The sequence below is a fragment of the Drosophila mojavensis genome, unplaced genomic scaffold (genome assembly GCF_018153725.1).
Source record: "Drosophila mojavensis isolate 15081-1352.22 unplaced genomic scaffold, ASM1815372v1 contig_151, whole genome shotgun sequence".
Lineage (NCBI taxonomy): Eukaryota > Metazoa > Arthropoda > Insecta > Diptera > Drosophilidae > Drosophila > Drosophila mojavensis.
Genome location: NW_025318684.1, coordinates 1,617,760 through 1,633,978, shown reverse-complemented (window position 1 = coordinate 1,633,978; position 16,219 = coordinate 1,617,760). Strand labels below are relative to the sequence as shown.

Here is a 16,219-nt window from a genome sequence, read left to right as displayed (position 1 = left end):
ACGTCACGCTGTCAAGAAAGTGGCAAGAAAGTGTTTACACGCAGGGAAAAAATTTTAATTTTTTACTTTGCAGCGAAATAAAAACTGTAAAAATATGCATATTCAATTAAAAAAAAAAATGAAAATAGGTAAAATAGACTATAAACTATATTAGTAAGCCAAAAAAAAAAAAAAAAAATAACAATATGCATGTATATATAAATGCTTTAGTAAGCATTAAACCTTAGCCAGTAAAAACTTTTAAAGTACTAAAACTAGAATCTAAAGAATATTGAAATAAAACAAAATAAAAAGTTGAGTCTAAAAAATAAAATATAATAATATTATTATATATATAATGTATGGATACTAACCGATGCATGAAGTTCCATCGGAAGTTGATCTAAATCCGGAAGGGCACTGCATTAGATTTTCACAGCGGTACGAGCCGTTTGTATTAATACAACGTTCATGGCTTCTGCACACCTTATGTTCTTCACATTCGTTTATATCTAAATCAATAGACACTAATATCAATCAACTTACATAAAATAACATATATATAATTACTTATCGATAGAATAAATGAATAGGGTGACCATCTGGGCCGGAGCTCATTCCGGGAATGTCAACAACAACCAACCAAACACAACACAGATTTTTATACCCTGAACCCATTGAAAATGGGAAATCAGGGTATAATGGTTTTGTTAAAAGTATGTAACAGGCAGAAGGAGGCGTGGCAGACCCCACAAAGTATATATATTCTTGATCAGGGCGACGAGCTAAGGCCATTTGGCCCTGTCCACCTGTCTGTCCGTATGTATGAACGCGTCGATCTCAGAAGATATAGGAGCTAGAGACTTGAAATTTTTCCTAGGTCTGTGTATATCACGCGCATATCAAGTTTTTCTCTATATATCGATAACTACTCCCGATATTTTATTATCGATAAAAACCGTATCGATAGCTAGTTTTTTAAATTTATCTCCTACACCTTTAGAGCTAGAGCTTCCAAATTTTAAATGTAGACTTATATGTATTTTATATAATTTCGATTTTTGTTGTAATTTACCTCCCACCTTTATATCCACCCTCTCACCCTCACCTTTGTAAAAGGCGTGTTTTAAGTACTAGAGACTTGTGCTTTGGAATGTACATACATTACAACATTATGATTATGTTCTAAAAGTTTCATTGAGTCATTGTACGTCTAAAAATTAAATTATTCAACAAATAAATTCTTATAATATTGCCCACATTGCAGCGCAGCCCAATCGCAGTCGCTGCTTAATGCGCAGCGTTCTAATACGTGCGTGTGTATGTATGTGTGCCGAAAAGAAGTGCAGAGTGATTAGAATATCAGATTAGAGGGTTGAGGGTATCTCCTAGTCGAGCAGTCTCGACTAGAGTTTTCTTACTTGTTAATGATAAACTCGATATCCGCGCTGTAAGTACGGACATTAAAATACATCAAACCATTATACCCTGATTTCCCATTTTCAGGGTACAAAAAGCGGAAATAAAGCAAATAATTTTTTTACAAATCCAGAATGCCCGCAATTGAATTTTCCAACAATTATGAAAGCTCACATACACACACACGCATACAGAGATGTTCGAGTCGCGTTTTCGTGGAGTACTGTCGATGTCATTGCGATCTATTGTAAACTCTAGCTTGGTCTGTGCTTTTCCCTTTAAAAGTGGAAAATATGAAGTCAACGTGTATGCTGTGGGCGCGACGTACCCAACGACCCTTGAAAATAACAAGAGTGATAGAATCCAGTGGTGCAAGAGAGGGGGGCAATAGCGTCATTGTTTTGGCGTCAGGGTTTTCCTCTTTCTTTTTCTTATTTAAGCGCGAAAATATTTGTCACTTTAGCACTTGAGCAATTAATAAAAAGCAGGTGTATTCACTCTAACAGCTGTTAGTAGTGCTGGAAATTGCAGCGGACAATAAGCTGCTCACTAACATTTGAAAAAATGCAAATACATACACGCACACAAGCACCCACGCCTAAACACGCATGGGCTGCAGTGTGCGCTAACTATGAGAACTTAATTGTTTAATAACTTTTCTTGTGGATGTACTTTCTTCAAAAAACTTTTAGATTATAATTATAACATGGATATGCATGCACTTGCCAAAGCACAAGTCTCTAGTATTTGAAATACGCCTTTTACAAAGGTGAGGGTGAAGGGGTGAATATTTTAAATTTTAACAAAAATGCTTATAAGTCTACATTTAAAATTTGGAAGCTCTAGCTCTAAAGATGTAGGAGATATAATTAAATAACTAGCTTTCGATAAGGGTTTTCATCGATAAAAAAATATTGGGAGTTGTTGAGGCATTTGGATATATGCCCTCTTTATTATATAGAATTAAAAAAAAAAATGAAGAAATTGAATTATTAAAATTGTATAGGTTAAGAATGGAAATGAAACCACTGTAAAGTAGTTGTTGTTGCACACGCTAGCACGGGAGTGTCGCTCGCCAAACAATCGCTCTCCCGCTGCTCGCGCTTAGATGAGCTTTCTGCTGTGCAAGCTGCGCTTGCGTTGCTGTTAAAATTCAATAAAAGTAGTACAAAATTGAACACCGGTGCCAGCACTTCGTTCGTGCCTATTTAGAGAGACCGCAAGTTGCAGTCTACATCTTAAAAATATATTATACACTGGGCCATCGACGGACTAGACTCCTTTTGGAAGGACAGGAGAAGTTATCGATATTTAGAGAAAAACTCGATATGCGCGTGATATATGTACACTAGGAAACAAATTTCCAGTCTCTAGCTCTTATATCTTCTGAAATCGACGCGTTCATACATACGGACAGACAGACGGACAGGGCCAAATCGACTCAGCTCGTCACACTGATCAAGAATATATATACTGTGTGGGGTCTGCCACGCCTCCTTCTGCCTGTTACATACATTTCAAAAAAAAACATTATACCTTGATTTCCCATTTTCAATGGGTTCAGGGTATAACAAGTAAGAAAGCTCTAGTAGACACTGCTCGACTACGAGATCCTCTGAACCCTTCGAGCAACTGATATTTCAATAATTATTCGCATATGCACACATACACGCACACACACAGACATACGTACGCACGTATAAACACGAATTGGCTGCAGTGTTGGCTTACTATAGGAACTTAATTGTTTAATAAAAAGTTTATATCTGCTAAAGTATAATAGGTAGAAGTTTTTATAGTTGAGTTACTAGAAACCAACTCTATCGATGAGCCAAGAAAAAATTTTACGCCTCCTTAAGAGCGTGGCATATCGAAAAATACCCTGTAAATTTCACAGTTTTTGAGCGTAAGAATTATTATTTTGAAATATCACTATATCTTCAGATTCGATTTGACATGCCACTAGTGAGATTAGATATATAATATTTTCATCGTATATAATATCATCACTTTCAGAATTTTAGCATTCTACCTTTAAAACTATAAAACATGCAATTTTACCCGATTTTCATTGCCTCTAATGGGCGTAAATATATCCGTCATAGATGTTTGACTTTTGGTGGTGCGAATCTACATTACAAATTTCAGTATTGTAGCTCATCAACACACCCCTATTAGGCGGAGCGGAGAAATTTAAACACTTTATAAATTCAGGGTATATATTCGATTAAGTGTTCCAATTTCAAGGCTTTAGTTTCAATATCGCCGAATTAATATTGACGGACAGCAATACGAACATAGCACAAAACTAGTATACTCATTTTACTTTCGCAAATGAGTATAAAAATCCGAAATTCTATAATAATTTAATAAATATATTCCTAATTTTATTACCTTAATGCAATGTCTGAGACTTACCGACGCATGCGCCTAGATTATTTCTGTGAAATCCATCTGTGCAAGGCCTATGAGACAATATTGTTGATCCTAATTTAGTTGAACTAGTTTCATAATTTAAAATTTTGTGAGCCTGGTTTGATGCATAGTATTGATTTCGGTCTCTGGATGTGTTAGCTAATGGAGGTGGAGTTTTTGTTATACTGCTTGTCGTTAATGTTGTACTTGTTGTTGTTATTTTCCTGTGGCATCGGAACGATCCTTTTGTATTATAACAGTCATAATTCAGTGGACAATTATGTGTGTTAAGCGCACATTCATCATCATCTGAAAATTTACAATACATTAAAATACAAACGAAAAAATCAAGTATGAAGACTCTAGTCGAGATTGCTCGACTAGGAGATACCCTGAACCCTCCTCTGATATTCTAATCACTCTTCACTTCTTTTCGGCACTGCAGTGTGGGCAACATTATAAGAATTTATATGTTGAATAATTTAATTTCTAGACGTGCAATGACTCAATGAAACTTTCAGAACATAATCATAATGTTGTAATGTATGTGCATTCCAAAGCACACGTCTCTAGTACTTGAAATACGCCTTTTACAAAGGTGTGGGTGATGGGGTGGATATAGAGGGGGGGGGTAAATTACAACAAAAACCGAAATTATATATAATACATATAAGTCTACATATAAAATTTGCAAGCTCTAGCTCTAAAGGTGTAGGAGATATAATTAAATAACTAGCTTTCGATAAGGTTTTTCATCGATAATAAAATATCTGGAGTAGTTATCGATATATTTAAAAAAAAACTTGATATGCGCGTGATATACACGGACCTAGGGAAAAAAATTTCAAGTCTCTAGCTCTTATATCTTCTGAGATCGACGCGTTCATACATACGGACAGACAGACGGACAGGGCCAAATCGACTCAGCTCGTCGCCCTGATCAAGAATATATATACTTTGTGGGGTCTGCCACGCCTCCTTCTGCCTATTACATACTTTTAACAAAACCATTATACCCTGATTTTTAAAATTCGATAAATCATCCCGTTATGTTTTTATCGAGTAAAAACATTCAAGTTCAAGTCAGATGCCACAATAGCTAATTGTGAATGATTTTTCATTTTTTAAATTTCTCAAATATTCAATATAATATGTAGATCATGTGCTGAAAGTTTCATTAAATTCCGTTTAGTCAAAAATTAATACAAAATCATCAAATATTTTGGCCAATTAACAAACGCACGTGCAGCAGCTACAACAGCATCGTTGCGTGTGCACACATACATTCAAACTTCTTCTGGAACATTCTTTGAATCACATCAGCTGTTAGTTTAGTTTAGTTTTGGTAGATGGCGCTGCAGCAGTGAATCTATTCGAGTTTTGCCAGCGCCACTTGCAGAAGTGAGGTGGCGTAGTGTGTTAGCGGCATGACGCTCGATCGAGAAGTCGCGGTTCGAAACCCGATCGGTGCAACTGATGATAATTTTTTTAATTGCTTCAAAATATTTTTATATTTTCATAAATGAGTTTTCTATTTAATTTATAGTTTTAAATACAACGAAATTGAAATTTTAACCATACTAAGTGTGCGTATTTAAAAGTTTGGATATACTAGCAGATTCTTAGAATCACATCAGCAGTTAGTTTGATTTAGTTTTGGTAGATGGCGCTGCAGCAGTGAATCTATTTGAGTTTTGCCAGCGCCACTTGCAGAAGTGAGGTGGCGTAGTGTGTTAGCTGCATGACGATCGATCGAGAAGCCGCGGTTCAAATCCCGATCGGTGCAACTGATATTAACTATTTTAATTGTTTCAAAATATTTTTATATTTTATTAAATGAGTTTGGTATTTTATTTATATTTTTAAATACATCGAAATTGAAATTTTAGCCATAGTAAATGGGCATTTTTATTAGTTCGGTTCAGGGTAGTATCTAGTCGAGCACTCTCGACTAGAGTTTTCTTACTTGTTTTTCATCATGTTTTTTTTTCTTGCTATGCTATTTATTAAATTGTTCTATTATCTAATCTATATATATAAAAGAGAGTTGTGTAAAAGTGTATTAGCACTTAAAACTCGAGATCTGCTGGACCAATTTTCATGGTTTTTGATTTGTTGGATTTGTCTCCGCCACGAGGCGGATCAGTAGATCTTTAAAATACTGAAAAAATTTGACGAATACTTGAAAAACGCGTTTTTTCCCTAAAGATTCAAATTTCCATTTATACTCAGTAGCCTTGACAACAGTGACAGTTTCGGTCCTGTATAGAAGTAAATAAACAAATGTAGTCAGTCAATCTACGGCACAGCCTCAAGCAGACCTGACTATTCAACAAAAAAAAAAAAAAAAAAAAAAAACTATTCAACAAAATAAAAAAAAAAAAAAAAAGACTATTCAAAAAAAAAAATTTTTTTTCCAAATCAAAAAGAAAAATATTTCAAATCAAAAATCTGCAAAAATTCAAAAAAATCAAAAGATTAAAACCTGACTGTTCAAAAAATAAATAAAAAATTCAAAATTCGAAATTAAAACAAGTAAGAACGTTGCAGTCGGGCGTTACCGACTGCGGAATACTCATTCACATCCCATCAACAATTTAGTAGTTAGGTTTCGCTCTAATACTGTAGATTATACAGGTTTTTCCGATTTGCCACGCCCCAACTGGGCGTAGACACCTCATTTTTGGTCAGTTTTTAGAAAGAGATAACGGTACCCTAACTGCAAAGTTTGAATGCTTAACCTCAAAAAATGTGAAAATTACAGGGTATTTTTCGATATGCCAAGCCCCTAAAGAGGCGTAAAAATTATTTTTGGGGAATCGATAGAGGAGGCTACCAGTAACTCAACTATCCAAATTTGAAGCTTCTAGCTCTTAAACTGTAGGAGATATAAACTTTTGCGGTTTTCCACGCCCCCTGTGGGCGGACATATATCCGACAAACTTTTTGGTCTTGGGTGATCAGTCCGAGTATATATACAAAATTTGAGGTCTCTGCCATCAGGAGTGTCCAAAATATAGGAGAATTTAAAAAATCACTATATCTTCAGGTCCGATTTGCCACGCCCCCAATGGGCATAGACTTATAATTTTATCTTTAGACTTTATAGAGTCATACCATTAGCTGACGTGCAAAATTTCAGCATTCTAGGTTTACAACTTTAGGAGATACAGTTTTATCCGATTTGCCACGCCCCCAATGGGCGTAGATATATCCGCCATAGCTCGTGATCTTGGGTGGTCAACGCGGACCTACATACCAAATTTCAGCTTTCTAGCTCTTTAACTAACATGATTTCTGGTATATCGGAAAATGCATTTTCCGATTTGCCACGCCCCTAGAGGGCGGTTTGGGAAAATTTTAACACTTTATAAATCGGAGATATACACGAGTATGTGTTCCAAATTTCAAGTCTCTAGCTTCAATAGCGCCGAAATAGATTGCGTTCATACGGACAGACGGACAGACGGACGGACGGACAGATGGACAGACGGACGGACAGCAAGACGGACATTGCACAAAACCAATATACTGATTCACTTTCGTGAATGAGTATAAAAAATAAGTTAATTATTAAAAAGTGTATTTTTGGCTTTTTATATTTTTGGACTTTTAAACTTTATAAATATTTCAAATCAAAAATCTGCAAAAATTAAAAAAAAAATCAAAAGATTAAAACCTGACTAATCTATATATATAAAAGAGAGTTGTGTAAAAGTGTATTAGCACTTATAACTCGAGATCTGCTGGACCAATTTTCATGGTTTTTGATTTGTTGAATTTGTCTCCTCCACGAGTAGGTCAGTAGATCTTTAAAATACTGAAAAAAAATTTGACGAATACTTGAAAAACGCGGTTTTTTCCCTAAAGATTCAAATTTCCATTTATACTCAGTAGCCTTGACAACAGTGACAGTTTCGGTCCTGTATAGAAGTAAATAAACAAATGCAGTCAGTCAGTCTACGGCACAGCCTCGAGCAGACCTGACTATTCAACAAAAAAAAAAAAAAAAAAACTATTCAAAAAAATAAAAAAAAAAAAAAAAAAAGACTATTAAAAAAAAAAAATAAACAAAAAAAAATTTGTTTTCCAAATCAAAAAGAAAAATATTTCAAATCAAAAATCTGCAAAAATTCAAAAAAATCAAAAGATTAAAACATGACTGTTCAAAAAATAAATAAAAAATTCAAAATTCGAAATTAAAAAAAAATAAGTTAATTATTAAAAAGTGTATTTTTGGCTTTTTATATTTTTGGACTTTTAAACTTTATAAATATTTCAAATCAAAAATCTGCAAAAATTAAAAAAAAAAATCAAAAGATTAAAACCTGACTAATCAAAAATAAATAAAAAATTCAAAATTCGAAATTAAAAAAAAAAAAAAGTTAATTATTAAAAAGTGTATTTTTGGCTTTTTATATTTTTGGACTTTTAAACTTTATAAATATTTCAAATCAAAAATCTGCAAAAATTAAAAAAAAATAAAAAGATTAAAACCTGACTAATCAAAAATAAATAAAAAATTCAAAATTCGAAATTAAAAAAAAAAAAAAATAATTATTAAAAAGTGTATTTTTGGCTTTTTATATTTTTGGACTTTTAAACTTTATAAATAATAATTGTGCGCGTGCGTACAAAAGCTAAATATCTCGAATGTTCAGGTATTTGTTTGTCTCAAACATAAATTTGTGTAAATTATTTATATTTATATTTCTCGATTGTTTTATGTGGTTTTGTGCGAGGGCATATTCAGTGTTACTATTGATAAAAAATGCCGCGTCCTAGAAGACCTAATCTTTCCCGGCGGACCCATAATGCAATTAGGCATCGGAATATCGCGAGTCAATTATCTGACGAAGAACGAGAAATCGTCCGAGAAAGGCACCGCGTTAGTACCCAGCAAAGAAGGGCCTTAATTCGTGCTTCTCAAAGAGAGGCAGCCCGTGAAACGGCAATAAGAAATGGTTCAAGGATTGATTTGAATCGAGAAGCGTTTCGATATGATTGCACCATTGACTATAGCTTGCGTTCCCTACTTTTCTAGCGAGCACTCAAAAATACAATGCCTGTTTCCAATCCGGGGCAGAGAAAAATCCAACAAATCAAAAACCATGAAAATTGGTGCAGCAGATCTCAAATTATAAGTTTTGTAACAAACTCTACTTTGTTTTATATATATAGAGACTGTTAGGCGGTACGAAGTTCGCCGGGACAACTAGTAGTATATATTTTTATACCCTGAACCCATTTTCAATGGGAAATCAGGGTATAATGGTTTTGTTGAAATGTATGTAACAGGCAGAAGGAGGCGTGGCAGACCCCACAAAGTATATATATTCTTGATCAGGGCGACGAGCTGAGTTGATTTGGCCCTGTCCGTCTGTCTGTCCGTCTGTCCGTCTGTCCGTATGTATGAACGCGTCGATTTCAGAAGATATAAGAGCTAGAGACTTCAAATTTTTTTTAAAATGTTCGTAATTACAGCGCGCATATCAAGTTTATCATTAAAAATCGATAACTCATCCACAAGAGACTTGTGCTTTGGCAATTACATGCATATCCATGTTATAATCATAATCTGAAAGTTTCATGAAGATCGTACGTCCACAAAAAAGTTATTAAGCAATTAAGTTCTCATAGTAAGCGCTCACTGCCGCCCATGCGTGTTTATGCTTGTGTGTGTATATGTATGTAATTGTTTGTGTATGTGTGTGTGTATGTGTGTATGTATGCCTGTGTGTGCGTGCGTGCGTGCGTGTGTGTGTGTGTGTGTGCGTGTTTCTTGTGTAAGCTGAAAGATGCGAAAAATTATTGAAATAGCTATTACTCCAAGGGTTCAGGGGATCTCGTAGTCGAATAGTCTCGACTAGAGCTTTCTTACTTGTTATTTTTATTTTTTTCTTATTTCAAGCTCAGTTTGTTTTATTTATTTAATTGATTTATTTATTTATTCATTCATTTTATATATACGTATATAACTTATTATTAAATTTTGTTCATTTAACTACTTATTTATTTGTTTAGTTTTTTTTTTTTTTTTTTTTGTATTTCAGGTCGAATAGAAATAAAATTTGTAAATGAATAGATATATAGATAAAAAAAAAAAATGTTATTAATAATTGAATTTAAAAAAAAAAGGATTGTTGCAAAAAAATAATTTTATTAAAAACAAGTAAGAAGACTCTAGTCGAGACTGCTCGACTAGGAGATACCCTGAACATTCTAATTTGATATTCTAATCAGTCTGCACTTATTTTCGACACACTGCGCAGTAAGCAGCGACTGCGCTTGGGCTGCGCTGCAGTGTGGGCGACATTATAAAAATTTATTTGCTGAATAATTTAATTTTTAGAAGTACAATTTTAATGAAACTTTCAGAGCGTAATCATATGTTGAAAATGTATGTACAATCCAAAGCACACGTCTCTAGTACTTGAAATACGCCTTTTATAAAGGTGTGGGTGAGGGGTCCCATTTTCAATGGGAAATCAGGGTATAATGGTTATGTTGAAATGTATTTATCAGGCAGAAGGAGGCGTGGCAGACCCCATAGAGTATATACATATATTCATGATCAGGGCGACGAGCTGAGTCGATTTGGCCCTGTCCGTCCGTCTGTCCGTATGTATGAACGCGTCGATCTCAGAAGATATAAGAGCTAGAGACTTCAATTTTTTTAAATGTCCGTATTTACAGCGCGGATATCGAGTTTATCACTAAAAATCGATAACTCATCCCGTTCTTTTTTTATCGATAAAAAGCTTTATAGAAAACCAGTTATGAAATTATATCTCCTATACCTTTATTGCTAGAGGCTCCAAATTTTTTATGTATGCTTATATGCAATTTGTACAATTTCGGTTTTTGAAAAAATTTACTCCCCACCCCTATATCCACCCCTCACCCTCACTCTTGTAAAAGGCGTATTTCAAGTACTAGAGACGTGTGCTTTGGAATGTACATACATTTTCACCATATGATTACGCTCTGAAAGTTTCATTAAGATTGTACGTCTAGAAATTATTCAACAAATAAATTCTTATAATGTTCCCCACACTGCAGCGCAGCCCAAGCGCAGTCGGTGCTTACTGCGCAGTTAGCAGAGCGCGTTCTAATACGTGCGTGTGTATGTATGTGTGCCGAAAAGAAGTGCAGACTGATTAGAATATCAGATTAGAATGTTCAGGGTATCTCCTAGTCGAGCAGTCTCGACTAGAGTCTTCTTGTTATACCCTGAACCCATTTTCAATGGGAAATCAGGGTATAATGGTTTTGTTGAAATGTATGTAACAGGCAGAAGGAGGCGTGGCAGACCCCACAAAGTATATATATTCTTGATCAGGGCGACGAGCTGAGTTGATTTGGCCCTGTCCGTCTGTCTGTCCGTCTGTCCGTCTGTCCGTCCGTCCGTCTGTCCGTCTGTCCGTATGTATGAACGCGTCGATTTCAGAAGATATAAGAGCTAGAGACTTCAAATTTTTTTTTAAATGTTTGTAATTACAGCGCGCATATCAAGTTTATCATTAAAAATCGATAACTCATCCCGATCTTTTTTTATCGATAAAAAACCTTATCGAAAACCAGTTATAAAATTATATCTTCTACACCTTTATTGCTAGAGTCTCAAAATTTTTTAGGTATGCCTATATGCAATTTATACAATTTCGGTTTTTGTTAAAATTTACCCCCCACCCTTAAATTCACCCCCTCACCCTCACTTTTGTAAAAAGCTTATTTCAAATACTAGAGACTTGTGCTTTGGCAATCTGAAAGTTTCATGAAGATCGTACGTCCACAAAAAAGTTATTAAGCAATTAAGTTCTCATAGTAAGCGCTCACTGCCGCCCATGCGTGTTTATGCGTGGTTGCTTGTGTGTGTATGTGTGTGTGTATATGTGTGTGTGTATGCGTTTGTGTATGTATGCGTGTGTGTGTGTATGTGTGTCTGTATGTGTGTGTGTGTGTATGTATGCCTGTGTGTGCGTACGTGCGTGTGTGTGTGTGTGTGTGCGTGTTTCTTGTGTAAGCTGAAAGTCGCGAAAAAGTATTGAAATATCTATTGCTCCAAGGGTTCAGGGGATCTCGTAGTCGAGCAGTCTCGACTAGAGCTTTCTTACTTGTTATACCCTGAACCCATTTTCAATGGGAAATCAGGGTATAATGGTTTTGTTGAAATGTATGTAACAGGGAGAAGGAGGCGTGGCAGACCCCACAAAGTATATATATTCTTGATCAGGGTGACGAGCTGAGTTGATTTGGCCCTGTCCGTCTGTCTGTCCGTCTGTCCGTCTGTCCGTATGTATGAACGCGTCGATTTCAGAAGATATAAGAGCTAGAGACTTCAAATTTTTTTAAAATGTCCGTAATTACAGCGCGCATATCAAGTTTATCATTAAAAATCGATAACTCATCTCGATCTTTTTTTATCGATAAAAAACCTTATCGAAACCCAGTTATAAAATTATATCTTCTACACCTTTATTGCTAGAGTCTCCAAATTTTTAATGTATGCTTATATGCAATTTATACAATTTCGGTTTTTGTTAAAATTTACCCCCCCACCTCTAAATTCACCCCCTCACCCTCACTTTTGTAAAAAGCGTATTTCAAATACTAGAGACTTGTGCTTTGGCAATTACATGCATATTCATGTTATAATCATAATCTAAAAGTTTCATGAAGATCGTACGTCCATAAAAAAAGTTATTAAACAATTAAGTTCTCATAGTAAGCGCACACTGCAGCCCATGCGTGTTTATGCGTGGTTGCTTGTATGTGTATGTGTGTGTGTGTATGCGTTTGTGTCTGTATGCGTGTGTGTGTGTATGTGTGTGTGTATGCGTGTGTGTGTATGTATACCTGTGTGTGCGTACGTGCGTGTGTGTGTGTGTGTGTGCGTGTTTCTTGTGTAAGCTGAAAGTCGCGAAAAAGTATTGAAATATCTATTGCTCCAAGGGTTCAGGGGATCTCGTAGTCGAGCAGTCTCGACTAGAGCTTTCTTACTTGTTTTCTTTTATGTTTGTTATATATATCTATATATATATACATTTTTATACCCTGAACCCATTTCCAATGGGAAATCAGGGTATAATGGTTTTTTTGAAATGTATTTATCAGGCAGAAGGAGGCGTGGCAGATCCCACAAAGTATATATATTCTTGATCAGGGTGACGAGCTGAGTCGATTTGGCCCTGTCCGTCTGTGTGTCCGTCTGTCCGTCTGTCCGTCCGTCCGTCTGTCCGTATGTATGAACGCGTCGATTTCAGAAGATCAAAGAGCTAGAGACTTCAAATTTTTTTTTAAATGTCAGTAATTACAGCGTGCATATCAAGTTTATCATTAAAAATCGATAACTCATCCCGATCTTTTTTTATCGATAAAAAACCTTATCGAAAACCAGTTATGAAATTATATCTTCTACACCTTTATTGCTAGAGTCTCCAAATTTTTAATGTATGCTTATATGCAATTTATACAATTTCGGTTTTTGTTAAAATGTACCCCAACCTCTAAATTCACCCCCTCATCATCACTTTTGTAAAAAGCGTATTTCAAATACTAGAGACTTGTGCTCTTGCAATTACATGCATATTCTTGTTACAATCATAATCTGTATGTATGCCTGTGTGTGCGTACGTGCGTGTGTGTGTGTGTGTGTGCGTGTTTCTTGTGGAAGCTGAAAGACGCGAAAAATTATTGAAATATCTGTTGCTCCAAGGGTTCAGGGGATCTCGTAGTCGAGCAGTCTCGACTAGAGCTTTCTTACTTGTTTTAATTAGTTGTGTTTTATTTGTTAATCTATTTCAGTTGCTAGCAAACAAAATTCCTGCCAGTGTACTTCACATATGTATTTGTTGAGGTGTGGTTTTTGTTCTTTTTGTTTCTTTTATTTTATGATTGTAGAATTATATTTTTTAGTTTTTGTTCTTGGGCGTGTGTGGTTTTTTTTTCACTTTTTTTCCTTTTTATACCCTGAACCCATTTTCAATGGGAAGTCAGGGTATAATGGTTTTGTTAAAAGTATATAACAGGCAGAAGGAGGCGGGGCAGACGCCATAAAGTATATATATTCTTGATCAGGGCGACGAGCTGAGTCGATTTGGCCCTGTCCGTCTGTCTGTCCGTCCGTCCGTCCGTATGTATGAACGCGTCGATCTCAGAAGATATAAGAGCTAGAGACTTGAATTTTTTTCCTAGGTCCGTGTATAGCACGCGCCTTTCGAGTTTTGCTTTAAATATCGATAAATTGCCCCGTCGATTAAAATTATTATCGAAAACCAGTAATAAATTTATATCTCCTGCATCTTTAACGCTAGAGTCTCCAAATTTGTTATGTATACTTATATGCATTTTATACATTTTCGGTTTTTGTCAAAATTCACCCCCCCCACCCCATATTCATCCCCTCACCCTATCATTTGTAGAAGGCTGCGTGCGTGCGTATCTCTGTGTGTGTGCGTATGATGTGTGTGTATATGCCTGTGTGTATAAGCGTGTGTGTGTTTGTGTGTGCGTGTGTGTGTGTGTCTTGTGTAAGCAGAAAGACGCGAAAAATGATTGAAACAGCTATTGCTCGAAGGGTTCAGGCGATCTCGTAGTCGGGCACTCTCGACTAAAGCTTTCTTACTTGTTTTTTTTTTTTTTTTTTTTCCTCTCCGCCTGCTGATGAAACTCCTCCGGCCTCGAGATCAGGTTGATCGGCTCGATCCACGAGATATGCTTGATGGGGGGGGCCAAAAAATATGAGAGCCCGTGTCTAGGGCAGGCTTTTAATATATTGCCGTACCCAAATGTGACACGGGCGCAAAGAAAAATTTGTTGCTGGGCTATAGAAGAAGCTTTATCAATAATATGCCACCAGCTAATAAATCTTCATACCTTATACTAATTCAACATATATATGTATATGTATGAAATATATATGGACTTATATTTAAGTCGCAACGTGGAGTTTTGAAAATAACTAAATTTTGCACTTTTGCTGCTTTTATAGCTTTATGCAGATAAAAGCTTTAAGGTTTTATGGCCCCTAAAGTTGGCTGCACTGATAATTGTCGCTGCTGAATTCGCGCAGCGCGACAAGATCAGCTGTTGCGCGTGCGCGACAACTTTTTCGGAACCCACCGAAAGCTCTCAATGCAGCTCTGCAAGCAATGAAAAGGTTCGGTGTACCTTTCAAAACTTTTGAAAGCCCGCGTACTTTTTGAAAATAATTCATTTGTTATTTTTATTTACCTCTATCTTTTTTTTTTTTTTTTTTTTTGGCTTGCGACCATTATAAATTTTACAATTGTAGCTTAAACCCATTGGAAATAAGGGTGTTATAATAAATGAGCATATGTAATAGACAAAAAGAGGCGTGTCGGACCCCACAAAGTATATACATATGTTCTTGGTCAGTGCGACGAGCTGAGTCGATTCATCTGTCTGTCTGTCCGTCCCTATTTATAAATGCGTAGATATCCAAAATCAAAATCACGAGCAGATAAGCAGTTTGTTTCTAACCAAGTAAGAAAGCTGTAGTCGAGACTGCTCTACTACGACGTCCCTTGAACCCTTCGAGCTACTGATATTTCAATAATTATTCGCATATGCACACATACACTCACACACACAGACATACGTACGCACGCATAAACACGCATTGGCTGCAGTGTTGGCTTACTATGGGAACTTAGTTATCGATGGACTATCTTCATAAAACTTTCAGATTATGAATATAACATAGATATGCATGTATTTGCCAAAGCACAAGTCCCTAGTATTTGAAATACGCCTTTTACAAATGTGTTAGAGAAAGGGTGAAATTAGGGGTGGGGGTAAATTTTGACAAAAACCGAAATTGTATAAAATACATATAAGTATACACATAAAATTTGGAGACTTTACCTTTAAAGATGTAAGAGATATAAATTTATTACTGGTTTTCGATAATGTTTTTAATCGATAACAAGATAAACTCGATATGCGCGTGCTATACACGGGCCTAGGAAAACAAAATTGAGTTGATTTGGCCCTGTCCGTCTGTCCGTAGGTTTGAAGGCGTCGATTTCAGAAGATATAAGAGCTAGAGACTTGATTTTTTATATACAATGCGGATGTTGAGTTTGCTTTCAAAATTCGATAAATCATCCCGTTATGTTTTTATTCCAGTTCGAGTCAGATGCCAGTATAGATAATTTTTCATTTGTCAAATATTCAGTAGAATATGTAGATCATTCGCTGAAAGTTTCATTAAATTCCGTTAAGTCAATCGACGTTGAAAAAAAAATTTTTTGGTATATTTATTTTAAGCGCTGAATCTGTACAATGCAAGTATAGTACCTTAACAACACAATTAGATTATTTATATAGAACCTAACCTTCTGATGTACTCAGGAGGACTTACAAATATATATTTTCAAAT

At 35.6% G+C, this 16,219-nt stretch overlaps 1 protein-coding gene across 6 annotated transcripts in view; it reads right to left on the bottom strand.

Moving 5' to 3' along the window:
- Window positions 1-16,219, bottom strand: part of LOC6585847 (fibulin-1) — a 157,017-nt gene that overhangs the window by 91,263 nt on the left and 49,535 nt on the right. For 2 of the 6 annotated variants that reach the window (XM_044007155.1, XM_044007158.1), the window contains exons 8-9: window positions 3,817-4,122; window positions 354-506 (exon numbers count right to left, since the gene is read on the bottom strand). The exons of 1 other annotated variant lie outside the window; for it this stretch is intronic. In XM_044007155.1, the coding sequence (XP_043863090.1) occupies window positions 354-506; window positions 3,817-4,122 (459 nt within the window). The remainder of the gene's footprint in view (window positions 1-353; window positions 507-3,816; window positions 4,123-16,219) is intronic. 3 more of the 6 variants (XM_044007156.1, XM_044007157.1, XM_015160828.3) reach the window with 3 other exon arrangements.